Here is a 22,281-nt window from a genome sequence, read left to right on the forward strand (position 1 = left end):
GTGTCACCTGCAAACTTACTGCGGCTGCATTCAATCCTCTCATCAAGATCATTAATAAAGATGTCAAATAGAAGCAGCCCCAGTACCAAGCCCTGGGGGACACCTCTCATGACCAGCTACCAACTGGCTTTAGCTCCACTGACCACAACTCTTTGGGCCTGGCCACCCAGCCAGTATTTCACCCAGCGGAGTGTACACCCATCCAAACCCATTGTCTCCTCGACAGTTTTGTGGGTGACAGTGTCAAAAGCTTTACTGAAGTCCAGGTAGACCACATCGATAGCCTTACCTTCATTCACTAAGTGGGTCAGCTTTTCTTAGAATGAAATCAGGTTCGTCAGACATAATCACAACAGTACACCAGAACTGCTCTGGTGACCTCTGTTGGTAAAGCAATTCAAGTTAAAGAGGATGTGCTTTTATGACCATCTCTATTCAGAGAAATTAATTTTGGGCTGCTGATATGGTGAATAGCATCGTATTTAAAGATAATGACTTCTTTTCTATCAGAAATAATTTAATATACTCTTTACGCACCATATGTAGGTCTGTATGAGAACATAAAGTTTACAAAGTGTAAATTACTTGTTTCCTTAAAATAAATTAAAGAGTCTTGGCTTCTTTCACTACCATCCACTCAGCCTAGAAATTTCACTACCTTTCTGTTTAAGAAAGTAACTTCAAACAGAAATATTCATTTGTAAGCCACTTTTCACGCGAGTGACAATTAGCCACTTTAAAGAGACTCCAAAATTGGGAACATGATAGTCTCTGAGCTAAATCTACAAGAGTTTAAAAAAAAAAAAAAGTTTAAATTATTATCAGAAAATTTCCAAGATACAAGATGCACAAAAAGTAGACTTTGTTTAATTAGTGAAGCAAATTGGTTTTGTGTGCAAAAATGCAGTTAGGGTGGGGATCTATTTGGTGATACCACAATCCTTCATCACAACAGGAAGAAGTAAACGCATAAACGTCTGTTTTTAATATCCAGGTCTATTTCTCATCCCAGAAACTGCAGCTGCATCCGACTGATCTGACTGACAGCCATGCTGTATATGTTCAGTTGATGACATTGAGAGCCAGGAAACATACACCCCGCACAAGCTGGTGGCTGGGGCTGCAAGCAGTGCAGTAGCTGGCAAAATAAGGCTATTTTCTCCTCTTTACAGCAGTCTGTATTTATGATGGGCTCCAGCCTACTAAATTGGCAGCCTGACAGGCAAGCTGTCCTTGCCTACTGGTTTAATTGGCCACAAGACTTAAAGTGAACTTATACCTTGAAAAGAGTACAGAGTTGTGCAATTTCAAATGCTTTGGTCAACTATTCTCCTTGAAATGGCTCTTCTATGCTGGGTTCAACCACCTGTTCCCTTGGGAGTTCTAGCCCCTAAAGAGCTGCAGACAGCCCAAACTGACTTAATCAGATTAACTCTCAGCTGGGCAATATTGCCCTCCTGCATTTAAGGAAAAAAAGAAATGATTGGAGGGTGCACAGGCATTTAAGAAACTTTTTCATATACTTATGTCAGGGAAGATCACTTAAAACCTCTGGATGTGAGATCTAAGTAGGATTTATTTAAAGAGTAGTTTTTTCCCCTTAAATTTATACTCCATATTTGTTATTGCAGTTAAATTTATGGAGCAATGGAGAAATCTTTTGAGCTGTCATGAAAAACTTGTTTAGAGAAGAGCAGCGTGAACAATAGTGTACATTACCTGCCAGTCTGAGGTAGTAGAGAATACAGCAAATATCATCTTTAACTGTGGAGAACAAGTCCCCCAGGACTATACGTATCAGCACAAAACTTTCTGTCATGACCAAAATATCTGTCAGGCTGCTGAGTTCCATGCGCTGCACTGCTCAGCCAGCTGTGTGGCTGATTTTATAGATGACTTGTAAAAGAATCTGTGTGTTTTTCAACTGATACATATATCTTCAGAAACTTTACTCTAAACAGATTTTCCTATCTTGATGGGTCAAGTATGTTTGAAAAGTGGTAACTGATTAGACTCAGGGCATCAGACTGGCTGTCCATCATATAATTCAATTCATTCAAAGTGAAACATGATGCTGATATGCTAAGACTGAGGTGGGCCAAGTCTTCATACAGCTAGGAAAAGATTCATTCATTCTCACCATAGTGGTTGGTGCAAATATGTGTAGGTTGCTCTGAAATTAATGCCTCCAATTTATTTCTTTGGAAACTACAACAGATCTGAAGAGAACAAAACCATTATTTGATAGAGCAAGTTCTCTACAATTCAGCTACAAACCATTGCATTTTTCAACACAGTCACTACTGTTATCTACACATCTCACCAGCACTGAACAAGAAGCTGCATACCACACTTCTAAAAATCTGCACCAGCAGAGGTGACCCACTGTTGCTGCACTGCTGAAACACACCGCCCACCATCTCACTGTGCTCACATCCACTGTTTACCCTCCATAAATGTTCAGCAAGTGTCGATAAATGTCAGTGGGTACAATTTTTTCTGCATGGAGGAATTTAGTTCCACCCATACCTTTCACTCATACTCACTTCTTTGTCAGGCACCATTTTGTCACAGAATCATAGAATCAAATAATCATTTTAGTTGGAAGAGACTCGTAAAGGTCATTTAGTCCAACTCTTCTGCAATGAACAGGAACATCTGCAGCTAGATCAGGTTGCTCAGAGCCCCATCCAGCCTGAACCTGAATGTCTTCAGGAAATCCACCACATCTCTGGGCTACCTGTTCTGCACCTTGCAACCCTCACTGTAAAAAAACCTTCTTCTTAATATCCAGTCTAAATCTATATCCCCTCTTTTAGTTTGAAAGCATTTTCCCTTGTCTTATCACAACAGATCCTGCTAAAGAGTCTGTCCTTTTCTCTTTTACAGCTACTCTTTAGATACTGAAAAGGCTGCTATTATGTGTCCCCAGAGCCTTCTCTTCTCCACACTGAACAGCCCCATCTCTCTCAGCCTGTCCTCCCAGCAGACGAGTGCCATCCCTCAGATCATTTTGTGGCTCTCTTCAGAACACACTCTATCAGGTCCACGTCTCTCCTGTACTGAGGACTCCACATCTGGACACAGTACCCTAGGAGAAGTAAGTAGAGAAGTAAGAGGCAGGATCACCTCCTCACTTCTTTAGATGAAGACCAGGACACGGCTGGCTTTCTGGGCTTCAAGACTGTTGGCTCATGTCCAGCTTGCCATCTACCAGTACCCCCAAGTTCTTTTCAGAAGGCCTGTGTTCTATCCTTACATCCCCTGCTTGTACTGATAGCAGCGTTTGCCCCTTGGGTGTGTTGGCTACATCACATTTCTTGGCATCATCTGCAGACTTGCTGATGGTGCACTTAATCCCATTGTCGATGTCACTGACGAAGATGTTAAAGTCACTAGTCCCAGTAATGACCTCTGAGGGACACTGCTTGCCTCTGATATGCATCTGGACACTGAGCCACTGACCATCACTCTTTGGGTACTGTCTTGCAACCAGTTCCTCATCCATCAAGCAGTCCAACCATCAAATCCGTATCTTTCCAATTTGGAGAGAAGGATCATAGAATCATAGAATGGCTTGGGTTGAAAAGGACCACAATGATCATCTAGTTTCAACCCCCCTGCTATGTTCAGGGTCACTAACCACTAGACCAGGCTGCCCAGAGCCACATCCAGCCTGGCCTTGAATGCCTCCAGGGATGGTGCATCCACAGCCTCCTTGGGCAACCTGGAGGTCTCACTGTGTCACCACCCTCTGTGTGAAAAACCTCCTCCTAATTCTAGCCTAAACCTCCCATTCTCAGTTTAAAACCATTCCCCCTTGTCCTATCACTATCCATCCTCATAAACAGCCATTCCCCCTCCTGTTCATATGCTTCCTTAAATACTGGAAGGTCACAATGATGTCTCCTCTGAGCTTTCTCTTCTCTAAGATAAAGAAACCCAGTTCTCTCAACCTTTCCTCATAGGAGAAGTGCTCCAGTCCTCAGATCATCTTAGTGGCCCTCCTCTGGACTTGCTCCAAGAGCTCCATGTCCTTCCTGTACTGGGGACTCCAGGCCAGGACACAGTACTCCAGATCCGGCCTCACAAGAGCTGAGCAGAGGGGGACAATCACCTCCATCTCCCTGCTGGCCACCCCTTTTTTAACGCAGCTCAGAACACAGTTGGCCTTCTGAGCTGCAAGCGAAAGGATGTTATGTTGGACAGTGTCAAAGGCCTTACTGAAGTCCACATAGATGACATCACTGGCTTTTCCTTTGTTACCTGATGCAGTTATACCACCAACTGTACTTCTTTTCAGACTGCCCCTCTGCTGCCATTTGTCAGATGGCAATAAAATGTAACGGAATATTGATAAGAAGATTCAACCTCTAGTGCCATGCCACTGACTTCCATCTCTGACATCATGGGCCACCACAATAAATTAGGAGGCATTACTTTTGGAGCAGCCTTTAGGTAAATCCTAGGCATTCTTCCTGTTGTCTGTCTTACACTTTTTTTTTTGTTTGTTTAATACAACACTAAAACGTTTAGCTGTGTCTAAACACGTGCTTACTCATTTGTCTTCACTCTCAGTTCTACTATGGAAAGTAAATTTGAAATTTTAATTATAGATTCTATTTTTCTACTAAAACTGAAGTAGAAATATTGAATTCTATAATCCAATACATGCCTATGGTGCAGATCCCTCTGATTAATGATTTGCTCCTCTCACATACAAAAGAAAGGCACGTGTCATTCTAAATCTCAGATATATTGTACTTCATTTTTCCACATCTATCTTTGAGCATGTTCCAGGATGGATTTTAAAGTTACATGGAAGATAGTCACTTATATGCATTCATTTACTTTTTTGCATATAAATACATCAGTCTTTGCTGCAGAAGTGGGCAGATCAACAGTAATGAAAAAAAACCTTTATCTTTTAAATTTATTTATTCACGTTGGGTCTCTCGTGGTCTCTAGTATTCTCAGAACTCTTTGCCTTATCTAATGCTAATGATGACAGAGTATAACAAAGGTAGTACTTGGATAATTTTCAGATGCATAGACATTACAATTGCAGGGGTTCAAAGAGAGGCTGTGAATGTCTAACCAAAACTAAACTAAAAGACATAGGCAATGTTAATGAAATAAAATAGACCACGTAAGAGTTGCAACAAACAGTTTTCTTAGAACTGCTTCATCCTGTAGATATAGTATACTGTTAATGTCAGTGCCATATAAGCATAGGAAGCTAGTGGCCTGGAAACTTGCCACCATGTGGCTAAAAATTTCAGTTACGCAGTTCGAATGGCAGCAGCTGCTTTAAATTTAAAGGGCAAGAATTAAACAAACCGTGACTTCAGTAGGAGACAAACGAGCCCCAAGTTTGCTTCTTCTATCCTTTTTATATTCAGCTTTTCCTGCATGGCCCCCTGTACTGAGTTTCTGTTCTTACTGATCTTAATGTGTCTCGAAACCACTCAGAAAATGATGCTGCCAAATCCAATGGCCAATTGTTTTCAGAAAGGGGATATTGTTCCCCTTTGGACATAACTGTAGCCTCATCCTCACAGCAGCCAGCACTTTCCAAGCCTGTATTTTGCTCTGTTGCAGTACATCCAATGTAATCATGTTTAGTACTTTCCAAACAACAAAGCAGATGTTCCCTGTAATGCAGTTTTTGAAGAATGCACAAGAGGCTCAAGCCAGTGACAGTGTAATCCACCAAATGCCTGCAGAGGAATCCACATTGCCTCTGACTAACAAGTTTTCTTACTGAAGTCATTTTAGGGGATGCCAACATTAAGGATAAAATATGCAGAAAAAAAGGCCAGATACTGCCTTGAGGGACCTGCTCGTCAGTACACCAGAAAATACTCAATGACTTCTCCCAGAATTGGTGGAGAAGAAGTGCACATGTGTAAAATATACCTTTTGCACTTTAAGACATTTTACCAGCAAACTGTTTCAAATTAAACTCAGATGAGTAATGGTAAAGCAATGAGGTTTTCCTTGGGTTCAGTAAAAACAGCTGGTATTGCTGCTATTAATCATGTACGTGTGCATTAAAAGCTCTTGTATGTCTGAGAAAAGCGTCTCGGTCAGGTAGTAGCCATGTACAGCAGCCTTTGGGACCTCTGCCTATAGAAAAAAAAACACACCAGACTGCTTTCTGCCAGTGTATCCCTGCATGTTACTTCTATTACAGTGCCTTTATCCTGATGGCGTCACGATTAATACTTTAACAGTTACATGCCCCCAAACTAAATATATTCTCATATTCGTGAATAACAAAACTTCATGATGCATAGATGTACACCCAGCAGCACTCAGTACACTATCTGCAAGACCAGTAAGCTATAAGAGTTCTTGCAGCAGCTCCAAATAAAGCAAACCTTTAAAACATCATTCTTAAAAGTACTGTGCACATATCCACCACTTTACGATAAGAAAGGGCCTGTGAAGTCTCTAGGAACTTCAGACCTAGAGTTTGCAAAATACATTTATTCCTTAATATTAATAACCCGGAGCTGTGAGTTTCTTTCAACCAGATGTGACTGACAAATTAGTATAGCCTATATCGGAAAGTCATGAAGCCTACATGGGAAAGTCATTTCTGATGTGACTATACAAGTATTTGCTCTCTCATTAATAATTTAATTTTGCTAAAAGGAAAACATTAAAATGCCTTTCACATTTATTTTCTGGTTAGCCTTCTGATAGTATATTTTAAGAAACAGCTGAACATCACTGTTTTTTTAATACATACTTTTGTATTCTCTCTCTACCATGTGTACAAAAAATCACGTTCTAAGGTATATGGGTTACAATGAGGCTGCATGAATTAAACTTTGTACCTCTTCCACATATCAGTCATTACCAGAGGTGAACTGTGAATACTAGAATGTCTTTATCTCCCACTTGTTGTGAGTCAACTGCAAGACATGAATGCCTGGAGTCAAAAGTTAGCTGTGTTACAACCACTGGGTTTACACAGTGTTGTTCCGTTTGTGTAGCTAGGTGGAGGAGTTTTAGGCTTTCTCATTTTGAAGTATGGAAGAACGGCTGCATGGAAATGGAATAGAAAAGTGTAATTTTTTCAGAGAACACAAAAGGCCGATTCACAACTGCTCAGAGTGTAGAAGTCTGCCTTGTCATGGTTAGCAAAGGGCAAGTTCTTCATTCAGTGAGCAGTAAGACACACAGACGTGCATAGCCATGTGTTTTATCAGCAAGGCACTGACGGCACTCATAATGAAACACAGGAGATATTCTAGAGGGCCTCAAAATTCCAGTACAACTTGCTCTCCATTTGATGCATGAAGAATATTTTCAGTACATCTTTTCTTTTAGATTAAGCTCTAATGAATATGTGGGTTTACATCTCAATCAGAACCAAATACTTTTAAGCTCTGTCTCCAAAAATAACTCCTTCCTTGCAAGAGGAAAGATATGTCATTCTGCCTATCACTGAAGGCCAGGAAGGCATGCAATTCCCCATGTCTTAATAGCCAGTGTATTAGCAAAACTGGCTGAGATTATTTAGACGTGGGGCAGTCTGGAAAGCAAGCAAGTCTAGATTCATTAAAAATCCTGAAGACAAAAAATACTAACACCAGAAGTCATAATCATATTCATAAAGCTTAAAGAAAATAGTAGTAGAGAATTACTATTCTGTCTGATTTTTATTACTAGTGAAGAAAGGATAATAATATAGGAGAGAGATGAAAAATAAGTGCAAATAATATCTAGAAACACATTTTCTTTCAGCTTGTTTCTTTCTGTAATACTGAGCCTGTTACTTTTCACTTCAAATTTTACAGCCATCTAATAATTGGTGAACCACACAACACTATTAAAATCAACTAACTTCTGTTTTAAAGACGATTTACAGTCTACTATTTTACTGATAAAGTCTGAGTTTGACATCTCAGAATTCATTCCCACTTAATTTTCTCAATTTCTCTCCCCAAAAAATGATTAGCTCACGTCTATTAGCACAGCTACTGTAATGACTTGACTAATCTTCTCTGATGCTGCAATCTTACTGCAGGTCCTGCAGGCTGACTGGACTGTGAAATTGTGCTGTCATACTATACCTGTTGGCCAAGAGCTGTGATCTGGTTCCAGAAGGAGAGGTTAGGTAAATTGCCAGGTCTCCACGTCGAGGGTGAGTAATAGTGATGCGCACAACAACGTGCTCCAAGTAGATCACGTGGTGATTAGGATTATCAGAACAGCCCGTGGCTTTGTAAATTGAACGGACGACACTGTCAGGTCTTATTGTTCTACAATGTAAGCATATAAAACAACATCAGCATTTCTTTCCTGTCCTGTAAAATAAGACCATCCAATCATTTCAGAGTAGTACCAAATGTCCTTAGTTTTAACACTTTACTTCCTAGCTGAAACTATCACTACGGGGTAATTATTTTACTGCAGCTACTGGCAACTACCTTGCTTTCTGCTGAAGGCTACACTGATACGTCCACATGCTGAAAGAGAGCTGTGAGTAACCTGTAATGGAATAAGCCTCTGGGACAGAGCATTTTTGCAGATTAGTGGCCAGCTGAGAATTGTTGGGATTGTCATGGGATCACAGCTGCTTGTTAAGCCCCAGGAAATGCCTGGCATAGACACAGTCCTTGCTTACGTAATAGCAAGTATTACATATTAACTGTAGCAAATATTGGGCAACCAGTATCTGACTCAGCTGGTTAAAACAGGCATGGCATCCTTGCAGACTATACCAGTTATGGGTCAATGCTGTCATACCTATCAAACAAAGTCTCCTCAATGACCTTAATGCACTGGAAATGAGCCACAAGACTGGATATAGCCACAGAACGCACATACTGAATTTTGCTCTTAAGCCTGGTTCTATACACATCCTATCCTAAAAAGCAGAGAGCAGTTTGGTCTTATCCTCTGAGACAGACTCTCCTGAGATTGTTTGAGAGAGATACTATCAAGTAATTTATTAATGAAAAGAGTATCTTCCTGTCAGACCTTGACTGATAAGTTTGTACTCATCTTACAAAAATGAATGCAGTATACTCAAGTGAATGTTCTTCCCCTTACATATTCTTCTACCTCTGTAACAGCACTGATCACCATCTAATCTGGCTTGTTTCATACCTTCTGGCACATTCTTTAAATTAAAGTCTTTATCCTGTCATTAGCGGAAGGAACCTTTACAGGCAAATGACCTGACATTTTAGAAGGTGACAGAGATCCCAAGTGTAGCTTTCAAAATGACAAATTAAACACAGTACAAGGCAGGGGTAAATTATACCCAACTTCTTTCCACAACTTTATGCCAGCAAGAGTTTTGGCAGCGGGTATTACTTGATTTGCCGATCCGTGTTCTCCACACACACATGCTGTGGAGGGACTGTTGTCCACTTTTCTGCCTCTATCACCATTGCTTCAGCATCCATCAGTCCAAATCCATAGAGGTGGCTCACTGCAAGACACAAACAGAACAGCTGCAATTATAGCACAAAATCTTGATATTCATGATAGACTAATTCAAGAGAGTCAAATTCTAAGAGGAACTGCTTATTTTCCATTTTCCCTGCTTTGACAAAAAGCTCAAAAATCTTTTTGCCAAGAACAATAATGACTATGTCTAATTTGTTGAATCTGTTCATAACAAATGACCAACATGAATTATATTGCCTTACCATGACCAAAAAGCCAAACTACAGAATGTCAGTAATACAACTGCCTTAGATTACCCCTGGTCCAAGTGCCTTAATTTAGCCCAGACCTCTTCTATAATCTTATGTTGAAGGATGTAAAGAACCAGAGGAGCGTTATTTCTATTATTCAAATACCTAGCACATACATGCACATAAATATTGAAGGTAAATGAGACAACAGATTTAAGAAGGAGAAGGCTTCATTTTATTCTGCTGAATGCTCTTAAATTCCTCATTTTTAAGCAGTATGTGGATGCTATTCAACTCCTGTATACAGTATGAACCCTGCTGTCCAGCCAATCAGATCCAGCCTCTCCCTAAAGTTGCCTGCATGAAAGGGGTAAAAAGCATGACATTTGAAGTTCAGTACTTTAAAGGTAATCTGGTTCTCATGTAAAGTCTGTGCCAGGAAGATTCCTTCTTCTGCCTCTTTTTTACGTCTGCAGATAAAGGACAGTGAAGTTACTGCTGGAGAGAACTGTTAACATTGCTGCTGACCTCTGATACTAGCTACTGCATACACTGCACACACAGCGGTGTTGAGCAGTAATGCCTGAAGGTTAGCGCTCTGTCAATGCTCATACCTGTATGCTACCTCAACTTTTGCGCTAGGGAGAGCCAACAATGATTCTACTGCAAGAAACTCAATGCCTTTTACACCTGAATACCTTCTACTAAAAGAAGAAGGAAGTCTTTAAAGCATCAGCTTTCTAGGATATGAAGGACTGAAATTTCAAGTGTCCGGCATCCAGACAAGGTATTTCCTGCAGACTTGCATCAATTCCTTAACTTCTTGCTAATTTTAAGAGTATTTAATTTTATATGACTGTTTCAAGCATTCTATTGGCTTACAAAGTCTGAGAAGTTACATTTACTGAATCAGTTGTGTGTTTTGGTGTTTTTTTGTTTTGGTTTGTTTTTTCTTTGTATTTATTGTTGTTGCTGGTACAATCAAAACAGAAGCTTGAAAATGTATGCTGATGAATTAGAAAGAGCTGCCAAACACGTTGATTTATTGTGACAAATCAGTGGTCTTAATAAAGTCCTGAGAGGAGGTGGTGAAAGAAAAAAGCTATGAGAAGGAAGAGTTTAGATCACAAGTAGCGCTGTATTAACACACCAGTTTTACTTGCTACCACAGGCAGTGCTACCAGAAAACCCTTAGAAAAACATAGGCACTATTTTAATCGGTGATGTGACAAGGCATGGTGTAAGTATTTCCAACTGCACTTTGCAGAGGGTTTGTGAAAGCAGCCTCCATTTACTGCCAAACTAGAATTCGAAGGAGTCCGTCCAAGAACACCCCAACCTTGTCAAAAAAGTAACAGTTCAAAGCATAAAAATAATCAGTGGTTAAGGATCCCATCTTCCAAATATGGCAGTATCTAATACTGTCTGGAATTGCCAGCCGAAGAAGGCTCCTCAATGGAAAATCCTGCAAAGCTGTGTAATGAACTGCTCTTTTTTTTTTTCACATCTCCTTTCCACTCAACCCCTCACTGAAGTGCAAATAGCAAGGAAATCTTAATTTGGAGAGAATTAAACATAGTTCTTCTGCCAAATGAGGCAGGTACCATTTTCAGAAATTAAACACAAGTACTGAAATATATGCAAATAATTAAATTCAGCCTTCATTCATTCTTCTGAATTCTCTTTAATATTTTTCACAAACAGATGGACAGGGAAGGGGATGTCCTATTTTTACTGTGGGTGGAGGCATCCGGAAAAAGGGCAAAGAAGGAAGGCTTAAATGAAGAAACTTTGTACTGTGAATAGGGTTTTTGAGATGCAACTCTCCTTGTTCATAGTAATCATCTTGCCAAAACAGCATCTGCTAATCAAAGCATGCTTATCTATGAGGTCATTTATCTGTTTATACACTACATCCATTGTTCTGCTATTCAAAGTTTTAATTAATAATCATTGTCTTCTTAGAAGAACAGCAAGAAGAATACGAATGTTAACTCATGGCCTGTAGAAGTTATTTCATATTATAGCACCACAGTGCAGGATTAAATTTTAATGAATGGAAGCATCTTTTGAACTAATGCGTGAAAAATGCATTTTTAATTCCTGAAAGGAAGCAACCTGACTGGATAAGTGCTCAGGATGTCCAACTATAATACAAAGTGTGTTCCACCATCTGTAGATCTGAAAGGACAGATTTCTCCTCAACTCACCCCTGCTTATTCAGAAATATGGGCAGAGGAGCAGCCCATTGGCAGGCAGCCTGCTTCTGACTGAAATTTAAAAGTGAAACTGAAATTTCTCATTCCTTGCCCTCATATGCACGTTTAATAATACAAACAAAATCCTGAGAGTGAACCTTTTATCTTCTACATTTACCTTCTAGAGCATGATACTTTTACCTGAATTACTTCCAAGATAATTGTCTTCATTTTTTTCATTTCTTCTTTTAGGATTGTTGTGGTTTTATGATTAAAATTTACCACCCAAAATTACAAGGTGGTATGTCATTGAATGCCATTCAATGCTTAAACTCTCGTGCATGATACCAGAGGTGGGAGTACAAAGTTCTGCACCTGCTGGCTTTTTTTTTCACAGTTGAAACAGAAGTACACTTTTTCCCTGAAAAGCTTTCCCATTCAAATCAAAACATCCTGACAGTCAGGGGTGCTCCTAAAGTCTTCCATGGAGGAAGGTTCCAGACAGCTGACATTTGGCTGTCTGCGATGTTTGCACTTCAAAGCCCTTCATGCAGTGGGTTGGTTAGCAGCTGCAGGTACCATGAGAGGCCCATCATTTTCAAAGACTAAATAACAGCAATTTTGAAACCCTCACAGACTTAACAAAAACAGTGGATTCCTCATGTCTCAGAAAAAAAAAAGAAAAAAAAAAGAAAAAAAAAAAAAGAAAGATTTTGTCTCCTACTGCCTTCAAATTGTATCCCTTCATCTGTGTGCATGCACTGGTACTGCCATGAACTCAGTATCAGGGTGCTTCCCCCATCAAGAATGACCTTGATGGTCCATCTACAAAGGATCATAAATTTCTTCTGGGAAGCATCCAGAGCTGCCACTGATTTGTATGCAAATGGTACAGAGTTCACTTCTGTATTTCAAAGGTACTGATGACTGCAGAAGGAAATAAGGTGACTGCAAGAGAAAAATGCTTCAGGACCTTACACTTAAACGCTCTACATTATCAGTGCTGTGATTTAGTACTGGGCTTGATTATTGCTTGAATCACTGAGCATGTCAGAAGGGGCACAGGGCTGCTCTGTAAGAAAATATTTTCCTTTCAGAGGTGATAGAGGAACATAATGCTGGTGCAGAGTAAGCTGCTGGTTAAGAAACAATCTGTTGCTCTTGCTGAGATGGAGGGTTGAGAACTGATCTGGTGCTTGAGGTATCAGTGGGCAGAAATGTCACTGAATCCTCTCCCAACTCATGAGGCAATGTCAACTGACCCATTTCCATTTTTGAAAAATCACAGACATACACAGAGGTGGGGCAAGTTTCAGAGAAAAACCTGCCTCCTGAAACACAAAGTAAATATTGAGCTTTGGCTGATCTCTTTACTCTTCTTATCACTGCAGAAAATGAAGTCCATTTATTTATCCCTGGAGCAGTTCCTCTATTAGTGCATCATGAAATCCAGGTCTGTTGGATAGGCTTCCCCAGCTTGTTCATAATCCCTTTGTTTTTGTCTGAATCTGCCATTGAAAATTCAATAACTTTCTTATTTATATACAAAGAAGATAGAAAGCTACCTCAAATCTAAAGGCAGAATTATATGTCCTGCCTGACTTGACTAAGAGAAAAAGAATGGCTGGATCTGATAAATCATAACACAGCATCATGCAAGCTCCAGGAAACCTGGGCCCAGACACTGAATACACAGTATTTCCTGTTCTTCAGTGCAGCTACACTGGATTTGTTAGGCTGCAGTTTGGTTGCCTGTCATCAAGATATCTCCTCAGCTTACATGCTAAATCTCACTTGCTATTTTGCTCATCTGATGAGAAACAACACAGAATATTTTCTCACTGTTCTATTTTTAACCTTCAATTTTCTACAGTGTGAAAGCAGCACTGGAAATATGAATATTTTTTATACAAATATAAAGTACTTAATCATTATGAGAGAAATGTCAATGATTTCAGATTTTCAAATGAGGAATTTTCAAATGAGCTGCCCTAAACAAGATTTAGCTCTTTGCCATGCACATTATTGTGATTTGTTCCTTTATGCTACCTTGGGATCCTGCTTTCAAAACAAGATCAGAAAAGTAAGTGTCTAAAATGCTGTTTATACTTGCCTAGTGAGAATAGAAGTTTGATGGTTCACTGCAAATATAACACTCTAATTCTGTATTTCAGTAAGTTTCTGCCACTTGCTTAGTTTATTAGAATGCTTCAAATTGCAAACAGAAAAGATAATCTGAAGAAAGCAAAGGGACAAAAAAGGAAAAATGCAACAATTACACACTGCTTAAACTATTTTCATTTTGTTTTGTCTTGTCTTAACTAAGATAGCATTGAATGTGTGTGAGAATCCACCTTGTTTCAGCCATAACCCTAGCTCAAAATTCCCTGTTTTGTGTCAATTTATGATCGGTAAGGTATGGTAACTGGATGTGATTTCTGAAACACGTAACTGCTTTACAAGCCAATAAGGCAACTGTGCAACAACATTCTTTTTTATCCTTTGTTGTAAACCAACTCCCTCATGCTTTTTTACATTAAGCACAAGATTTGGAATTTTCTATTTTATATGGGAAGAAACCTCACAGACAAAACAAATAACAAACTCAGTCCTCCCTTCCTATATGATTCCCTTAAATCCAGATATCCTTAAAGACTCAGCAGGGACAGAAGAAAATTGAGTTCTTAATCTCACCATCACACTAGAGAAGGATTTAAAGGACAAAAAGCTACCCAATAAATTTGTCTTAGAAGTGGCTTCTACAAAGATGTACAATGAGAACTTGAGGGCCTCTGTATCCAGAAAGCTGATAAGACAATATTTTTATTAGGCTTCCAGTTGTGTTTATGTCAGTTACTGAGTTTTGTATCTGTACAAATATTTTCTCCAACAATATACTAATTGTGGAATGTCTTGACAAAGGATTTGACAAAAACAAACAAACAAAAAAAAAAACCAAAAACAGAACAAAAAGCAGCCCTCTAGTTTGTACAGTTCTCCTGTCTGACTGAAGGCTCCTAGTCCTTAATGAAATAAAATATGGACTTCCCAGGAACACCAGTAGGACAGCTAGTAGAAGCCAAACCCCCAGTAGCAGTTTACCTTTGTTAATAGTTTCTGCATGCAAATCTGATACCAGCTGAGACATCACAGACACTTAATAAACAACTCTAGAACACACTAAAACAAAAAGGAATTAAATCCAAGATCAAATTTTCATTCACTTTCTGGCAGTATTTACCTGTTTCAGGAATTTAAAACATGTATGGTTATTAAGCGTGGCCACTGGCTGAGAAACAGGACTAAGAGCAAAAGGCACTTTTGGAGCACCGCAGTCAGACCCTGTTAGGAATGACAGCAAGTACCACCCAAATGCTTTTTTCTCTCATGAGTGTTAGCAATTTCAAAGCAGAGGTCACTGCTCTTGGATGCAGCCATCTCAAAGTCAGTGGTCAGCACTGAGCTCCCACCTGTGCATACGCAGCACGGCCATGTCAATTTCAGCCAAGTGACCAGGAGGACTGGTTTACTTCTCTAAGAAGCAGGGTTGCGACTGAAACTGAAAAACTGACTACTGCTAGATGCTGTGCTAAAACAGACAAGCTGCTGCTTCTCCAAGGCAGGATCTGGCCATAAATCATAGAGCATCTACTGAAGACATTCCTTTATATTGCTTAAAATGAGCTTATGTGAACGGAATAAATGTAAGAATTATCTGCACTTAGAAGGGGAAAAGAAGTTTGCAGAAATAGAGTTGGCTAAGGAGCACCCACAGTAATTTAAGCTGTATTTTTTTTTAACTCAGAGGTAGACTTTTTTATGTTGTGTTTTTCTGAAAAGCACCAAGATCCATTTGCAAAACATGCCAGCTTACAAGATTTCTTTAAACAAAACAAGTTGTTTTGTGACTGCACCGTGGTACAGTTTTTAAGAACATATATCCATTTTCTCTATTAGAGCAAATTTATCCTCAGAGGTAAATTTAGGATTCCCCAATAAGTTAATAAAAATAGCCAGATGTCATTTCACCCCATGAAACAATAAAAACACCTTCTGGTGAGAGCCTCTGTGCTAGGCTGCCTCTCAGAACAGATGATGACAGATGAAGTAAAGGCATGGCAAGAGGAAACACTGACAGATAGCAGCAGGCACAAAGACAGCATTTCTGTGCTGTCAGGTGCATCAAAAACAAGTGCAGAACATCCTTCTCATTCTGTCTTGTGCTGAACTGTCAGTGCTCCAGAGAGATATTTACACTCAAACCAATTCCTGACTGAGCAAAGAGCTGAAGCAGATTTAAGCAAAAAGTTTTAATGAAGTGTTATACAAATTATTTAATAACAGCGATGGCGACTTTTATAACTAGAACTACACCAGACCCCAAAGCAGAGAAAATGCTAATCTAGTAAGACTTCACATGGTCCCCATAGAGCTGTGTAGCAGATTCTGAGCAATAATCTCAAGCAAAAGGAAGTTAAACAATAAGCTAAGTTTGTGCAAGTAGATGTATGAATAGCGCTGTAGATGAATTTCTGCATCCCCTCATTTAAAAGCAACACCCCAATGAGTTGATTCTTCCAGAGGGAAATAGCGCAACACTTAGGCGGTTTCAGGCACCTAACTGATCTGAATTGTCCTGTGGCGGCACTTCTCTTTCCTACTACAACTAGATGTTCTAGGTCCTGCTGAAATGCTCCAAATGCTTGAAAGACTGCGTAGCAGATGGCATGAACTGCTTCCCAATTGGCTGCATCCTACACCCTCTAAAGCAGTAGACGCACTATGATAATAAGTAACTGCCAGTTTTATAGTTACTGCAGTGCGCGATAGCAATGCAACAGCAACAAACAGGTTTGGTGTTCTCAAAAGCAGGTGTCTGTTGTTTTTAGTAAAAATAAGTTAAACCATTAAACTACCTCTAGTAAAAGATCACAATCACCATGGATGTAATACAAGGACAGCTGGATATTTGGCTAGAATATTTACAAAATATCCTGCTTCAACAATTAGCATATGAAAGGTTCATGAAACTGCATATAATAATCTTGAGAGGTCTTCATTGTCTGCAATTAAAGAATCCTTCTTTGGAGAACTGTATCAATTTATCATTCATTTCTTAAATTCATTGATGGTGACTCTTCTTTCTTAATAGTGCAAAATGGAAATCTACATTTCAAATTAATCAGTGGACTTAGATTCCTAGGTTATGACTTGATAGGGGAAGACTTTGTTACTTCATTCTCCCCTTTCTCCCGGTTGCCTAATCCTTTGCAGAGTTTTGCTAAAGGTCAGAGTTGGGCTTTCTGAAAGGTTGTAATGTCAATTCAATTCCCACAGTCTGTATATTGAAGTAGTATCAGTCCACTTTGCAATGTTTAGAATACTAGGAGTTGCAGAGTATAGTAATGATTCACAGCTTCATTTCTAGGACAGAAAGACATCAAGTCTGTCAGTTGTTCAGCAGAGGCAGTACTTTCTAAAATTCTTGGTCTACTGAGCTGATAATGTCTTGGTGAAAAGTCAGAGTTCTAATATAATAGAAATTTAAAGTGCAAATTTGTCTTTTGCCTGCGTTACTCCAGTTTTAGAACCATATAATTTACATTTTCAAACAGATGTAAATTGGACTCATGATATAAGATTCCAGGAAAGCAACCAACTGTGACACAACATGTCAGTCTATTTTTTCGTTATGTAACCCAGCACAGACCTGAAGTTTCTGCTTATACTCTATTTTAAATTCACAACTTCTTTCCTTGCTTTTCAGAGCCATAGGGATCAGAGTGCTTCAGAGTGGATGAGTAATGAGAAGCTTTGACAATGAGGAGTGTGAAGCTGGGAGAAGAAATGACATCCCTCTGGCTTCTCTGAGAGACTCCTTTCCTGCTTTGTACATCTCCATCTCTGAAATTATACAGATGCATTCCTGTTCTTACATGCCTTTCAACTGAAAATAACATGGTAGAGATCTCGATTTTTCCTAAAAACATATATCCAACAACCTTGATCAAAGCTGCAAAATGCAATATATTTTCAAGCTACCTTCCCCAAATCTTAAAGAGATCTTTCAGGTTTCACTCAAACCCAGAACAGTTCAAATACATAGCTATTTGTTTGGATTTAATATATGAAATACTCAAATTCCTAATCTAATTTTAATGTTATCCTTAAAAAACTTTAATAGCTGAACTGACGGATGTGGAAAGGAAACAAGAGCCATCTTTAAAGGTTGCAGTGACCATAAAATAAAAAGTCAGAATCATGTAAAGTTTGCCAATCAAAAAGTACAGACTGAATTGCATTTGCACAAGTTCAGCAGGTAACTTCCTGACAGCATTCTAAGCTGTCTACCTGAACATATCAGTACTATCTTTCAAAAGATAAAGCTATCAAAAAATCATTAATCTAGCTTGCATAGTATATAGATTTCTTCTTGCCTGCAAGCTAAAACTAACGCAGTTCTATGTGTTTGGTATCAGACTCACAAACTACTCTAAAGTAAGATTTTAAAACAGCCAAATTCAAGGCCCATGTTCCACACTTCCATGCAGCATATGTGCGTGTGCTAGGGCTAGGTAAAACCTGATATTGGCTGATGATGCCACATCCAAATATCAATAAAAGCTGTAAAACTGAAGGGTTTTGGCAGATTAACAGCTTCATTTGGCTGACATCATAGTTCACAAATTTCTTGCTATTTTTCAAAAGTCATATGTCAGCTTCTAACAAGGATTTCAAAATATGATTCTAGAATTAGTTAAAAAAATCAGCAGGATGTTTATGAACAGCTTGTCTTCTCTGAAATGTGTATGTTGTTGTTAAGACTTTCTTGCTTAAATCTAAATTTGAGCCTGGCTACTCATGTCCCTAAAGAAATTTAAATCTGGACAGTCACGTGAGAACAGACAGTCTCGTCACTTCCTCATTTACAGAACTGGTAATACTCTGCTCATAACAAGAATGATTGAAAATTAAAATTATATTATTAACTTATTTTACAACAACAATAGTAATAATATTATTAGTATTGATAATAATAATACTAAAAGTTCATAAGCTGTTAAGTGACCACTTTTTTCCTGAAGCAGCAGATACTTTTTCAAATCTAAATGGGTGAGACTTGACTCTGCTACTGGCACAGGAGATAACTCTAGTTTCTGCAGAAGAAATAACTCTACAGGGTGGAGAAATGGTCTGAAGTGAAAAAAAGAGGCCTGAAGTTTTTACTTCCTTTTATCATTCAGTTGCATTTTATTTCACTGCACTGAAGTGTTATTATATACACTCCAGAGCCAGGAAGCGTGAAGGATGTTCTCTAAAAATCTCCTTACGAGTTAATACCATTCCTTCACTCCAAGTGGCCTGTTTCCACAGAGACAATATTTAACAGTATTTGGAGGTTCGCTTACATATAAAAAATTGTTCAGATGATGTGATTATTGTTCTTAAAATTGCAGTGTTTTATTCTGCATTTTTCAACCTAGAGACAAGTTGACATTAACACAGCATTCCCTTTTTCTGAATGCATTCTCATGCTCTCTTGTTGATCAAACAATAGACATAACAAGGAGCCTTTGCATACCGATCTGCCATAGAAAAAAGCAGACCAAATATTTTGATATCTTCATAAAAACAGATGTTCTCTAGTATTTTTCCATATACTAAGTTAATTATCTTCTTTAGTTATATAAAAATATATATCTGTCTAATGATAAATAATATATTTAGCTGATTAGACCAGAAAATATTCTAAAATATGTATTCAAGTCTTCTTTTTTGAGGCTAGATAGGTAATCAGTTCCTGCTAGGTAATAAGATGCATGTTGGCTAGCAGCAAAACAATAATAAAAAATTTCCAAAAAAAAATTCCTACCCTTTCCTGGCTTAACTATTGACATGCATTTAATGAATGCTGTTTACTTGCCAGAAAATTAAACAAATAATGGGCACTGCTTTAGCAAATCACTGGCTGGCTCAAATGTTTTCATGAATTAATCTTTCTTTTTATGAATGTAAGATAGAAAAAAAAAGGGAAATCTTTCAACCAATAATGACATCTGTGAACTCCTTCTGTGTGTTCTGTGCAGTGGAGAAATGCAAGGGACTAAAGCGAGGGACAGTGTTGCCATGCAGCCCAGCCAAACAACCCACTAAAAAGGCATGCTGACCCACTTTCAACTACCAGCTACTGCTGACCCTTTGTTAAGTGAGAGGTTCTTCCAAGTTTTTAGTTTTTTTCACCCTTTCAGCTCTTATTTCTAAAGCAGTGAGCCTGTCTCTCTTTTTATCCTAATTTTTTTCTTTCTTCCCCAGCATGCATGGAAGAAAGGAAGATTGTTTCTTGTGACTGCCTTTGCTGTAGTTAATTTAGAAAGAAATCTTTCACCCCTTCCCTTGTTAAGAGCATACTCTGGAAGAAATACGGATCTTGCCATCAACAAAATTATGATACAATTCCTTAAGGAACTCAGTCTGATCAGAGTAATTCATCTACAAAAAACCATACTTTAATTGTTACTCTTGGCAACAGTGAAGGATAATAGTGTAATATTATACTAAATATTGCCACGTGCAATAGTAAAAAATTGTTTCAGCCTTGCCAGCAGCGGTGTGCAAACCCCCTTTTGAGTTCAGGTTTGAATGTTGAGATTTAATCTAAATCTTTTGCTTCTCCTTCTTCCAAAACCAACAGAGGTTTAAAGAGAGCTGGATTTTTATTGGAACCATTTGCTCAGCCTAAGTTGCCAAAATAATTTAGTTAAAACTAGTGCTTTTATTTGGGTTAAAGTTGATTCCTGAGCTCTACAGAGGTTGAAGCTCTTAGTTTGTCTTCCTCTTTTTCAATTCCACTAGAGTCTACTGCAGAACTCTGCCAGGTCAAGTTGTACTTCCTGTGTCCAGTCACCCAGTTGAGCTTATCTGTATGTTCCTAATTTTGCAAAAGAGGAGAAGAAAACTTTCTCAGCCCTTTTCCTCACTGTTTATCCATTGCAACACATAGAAAAATGTGTGGCTCTGGTGGTGTAAGAGTGCAAATCCTGCTGCCCATGCTGCTACTGCTGGTGTGTTAGTGTGACTTATCCTTTGCTAATGAGTGACAGCTGCTCTGAAATGCCTTACACGGTGTTTGGCTCTCTTAAGCAACAATTGGAAAAACATAAAAATACAGAATTTTGGAAGTGGCTGGGGGAAAAAAACACTTAGTTTTATGCTACTTGAAAAGCATTGTTTGAATTTCAGATAGTTCCAACAAAATGATAATACAGTCACAGTCTTCTGCCAAAACTTTTTAAGTCCTGAGATATGTTTCACAATAACAAAAACTGTAACGTTATTGCAATTCAAGAGGTATAAATTTCTTACTTCGTGTTTTTCTTCATGTGGGCACATGCTTGCTGTAAATGGGACAAAAGCAGTCTCTTGAGTGTTATAATCTTCAGATGGTGAGGGGGTTGGAGTCAACTATTTGTTTCTTAATCTATTTTCTGTGTTTAGTCTGATTTGGATCCAACAGTGAAAGGCTATGTTGTTGTTGTTGTTTTAATTATTATTATTATTATTTATTTTTTTGGTTGGTTTCATTCAGTTGCAGAAGTATCATGGGTTGGAATGATATATTAAAGATGTTCTATTGTAGCAGTGCCTTGATCTGGAATAGATTAATGCTAGGCTTCAGAAACCAGGGTAAAGATCTGATGGTTCTTGTTCATTACTTTGTTCTCCCAGGAGATCTTAGCACAAAATAGTTCAAATCTCAAGACTTAAACTCATCTTAAAAGAAGTACTTCAATACCGAGCAGAATTCTTATGTGAAGAGAAAGAGAAATAAGCCATTCTGTTGTTTTGTTTTTGTTATTGTTTTTTTTAAAGCAATACAGACCGAATTTAGTGAATCAAAGTTAGAAACTAGCCCTTATTGAATATAGCATTGGATGAACTCAAGGTCCAGTTTTAATCTATCTTATTTAGTGGTGCAAATGATTCCTTCTGCTTGCATTAAGAAAGAAGAAAAAATAAAACCGACAAAAAAGACATAACTATAATACAGAATTACCAGACTGGTATGACAGCTCTGAAACCTCTGGGACAACCTAGAAATCCAAATGTATCCTGGTTGGTCTGCACCAAAAGAAGTGTGGTCAGGAGGTGCTTCTCCACCTCTGCTCTTTTGAGACCCCATCTGCTGTGATCATCTCTGGAATTCCCAGTATAAGAAAGATGTGGACCTGGAAGATCAGGTCCAGAGAAGGGGCATAAACATGATCAGAGGGCAGGAATACCTTTTCCGTGAAAAGAGACTGCAAAAGCTGTATTCAATTTAAGGAAGAAATTCTTCACTATGAGGATTGTTACATACTGGTTGCCCAGAGAAGGTGAAGATGTGTCATCTCTGAGACTTTCAAGGTTAGGTTGGATGGGGC

General features: G+C 38.6%; 1 protein-coding gene across 2 annotated transcripts in view; it reads right to left on the minus strand.

Annotated features, from left to right (window-relative positions):
* PCSK5 (proprotein convertase subtilisin/kexin type 5) overlaps positions 1 to 22,281 on the minus strand; it is a 263,646-nt gene that overhangs the window by 90,345 nt on the left and 151,020 nt on the right. For both annotated transcript variants that reach the window (XM_090130933.1, XM_090130932.1), the window contains exons 11-12: positions 9,337 to 9,454; positions 8,088 to 8,276 (exon numbers count right to left, since the gene is read on the minus strand). In XM_090130933.1, coding sequence (XP_089987059.1) covers positions 8,088 to 8,276; positions 9,337 to 9,454 — 307 coding nt within the window. The remainder of the gene's footprint in view (positions 1 to 8,087; positions 8,277 to 9,336; positions 9,455 to 22,281) is intronic.

This window comes from Phasianus colchicus, chromosome Z, assembly GCF_987193195.1.
Source record: "Phasianus colchicus chromosome Z, bPhaCol1.hap1.1, whole genome shotgun sequence".
In the NCBI taxonomy this organism is placed as follows: Eukaryota; Metazoa; Chordata; class Aves; order Galliformes; family Phasianidae; genus Phasianus; species Phasianus colchicus.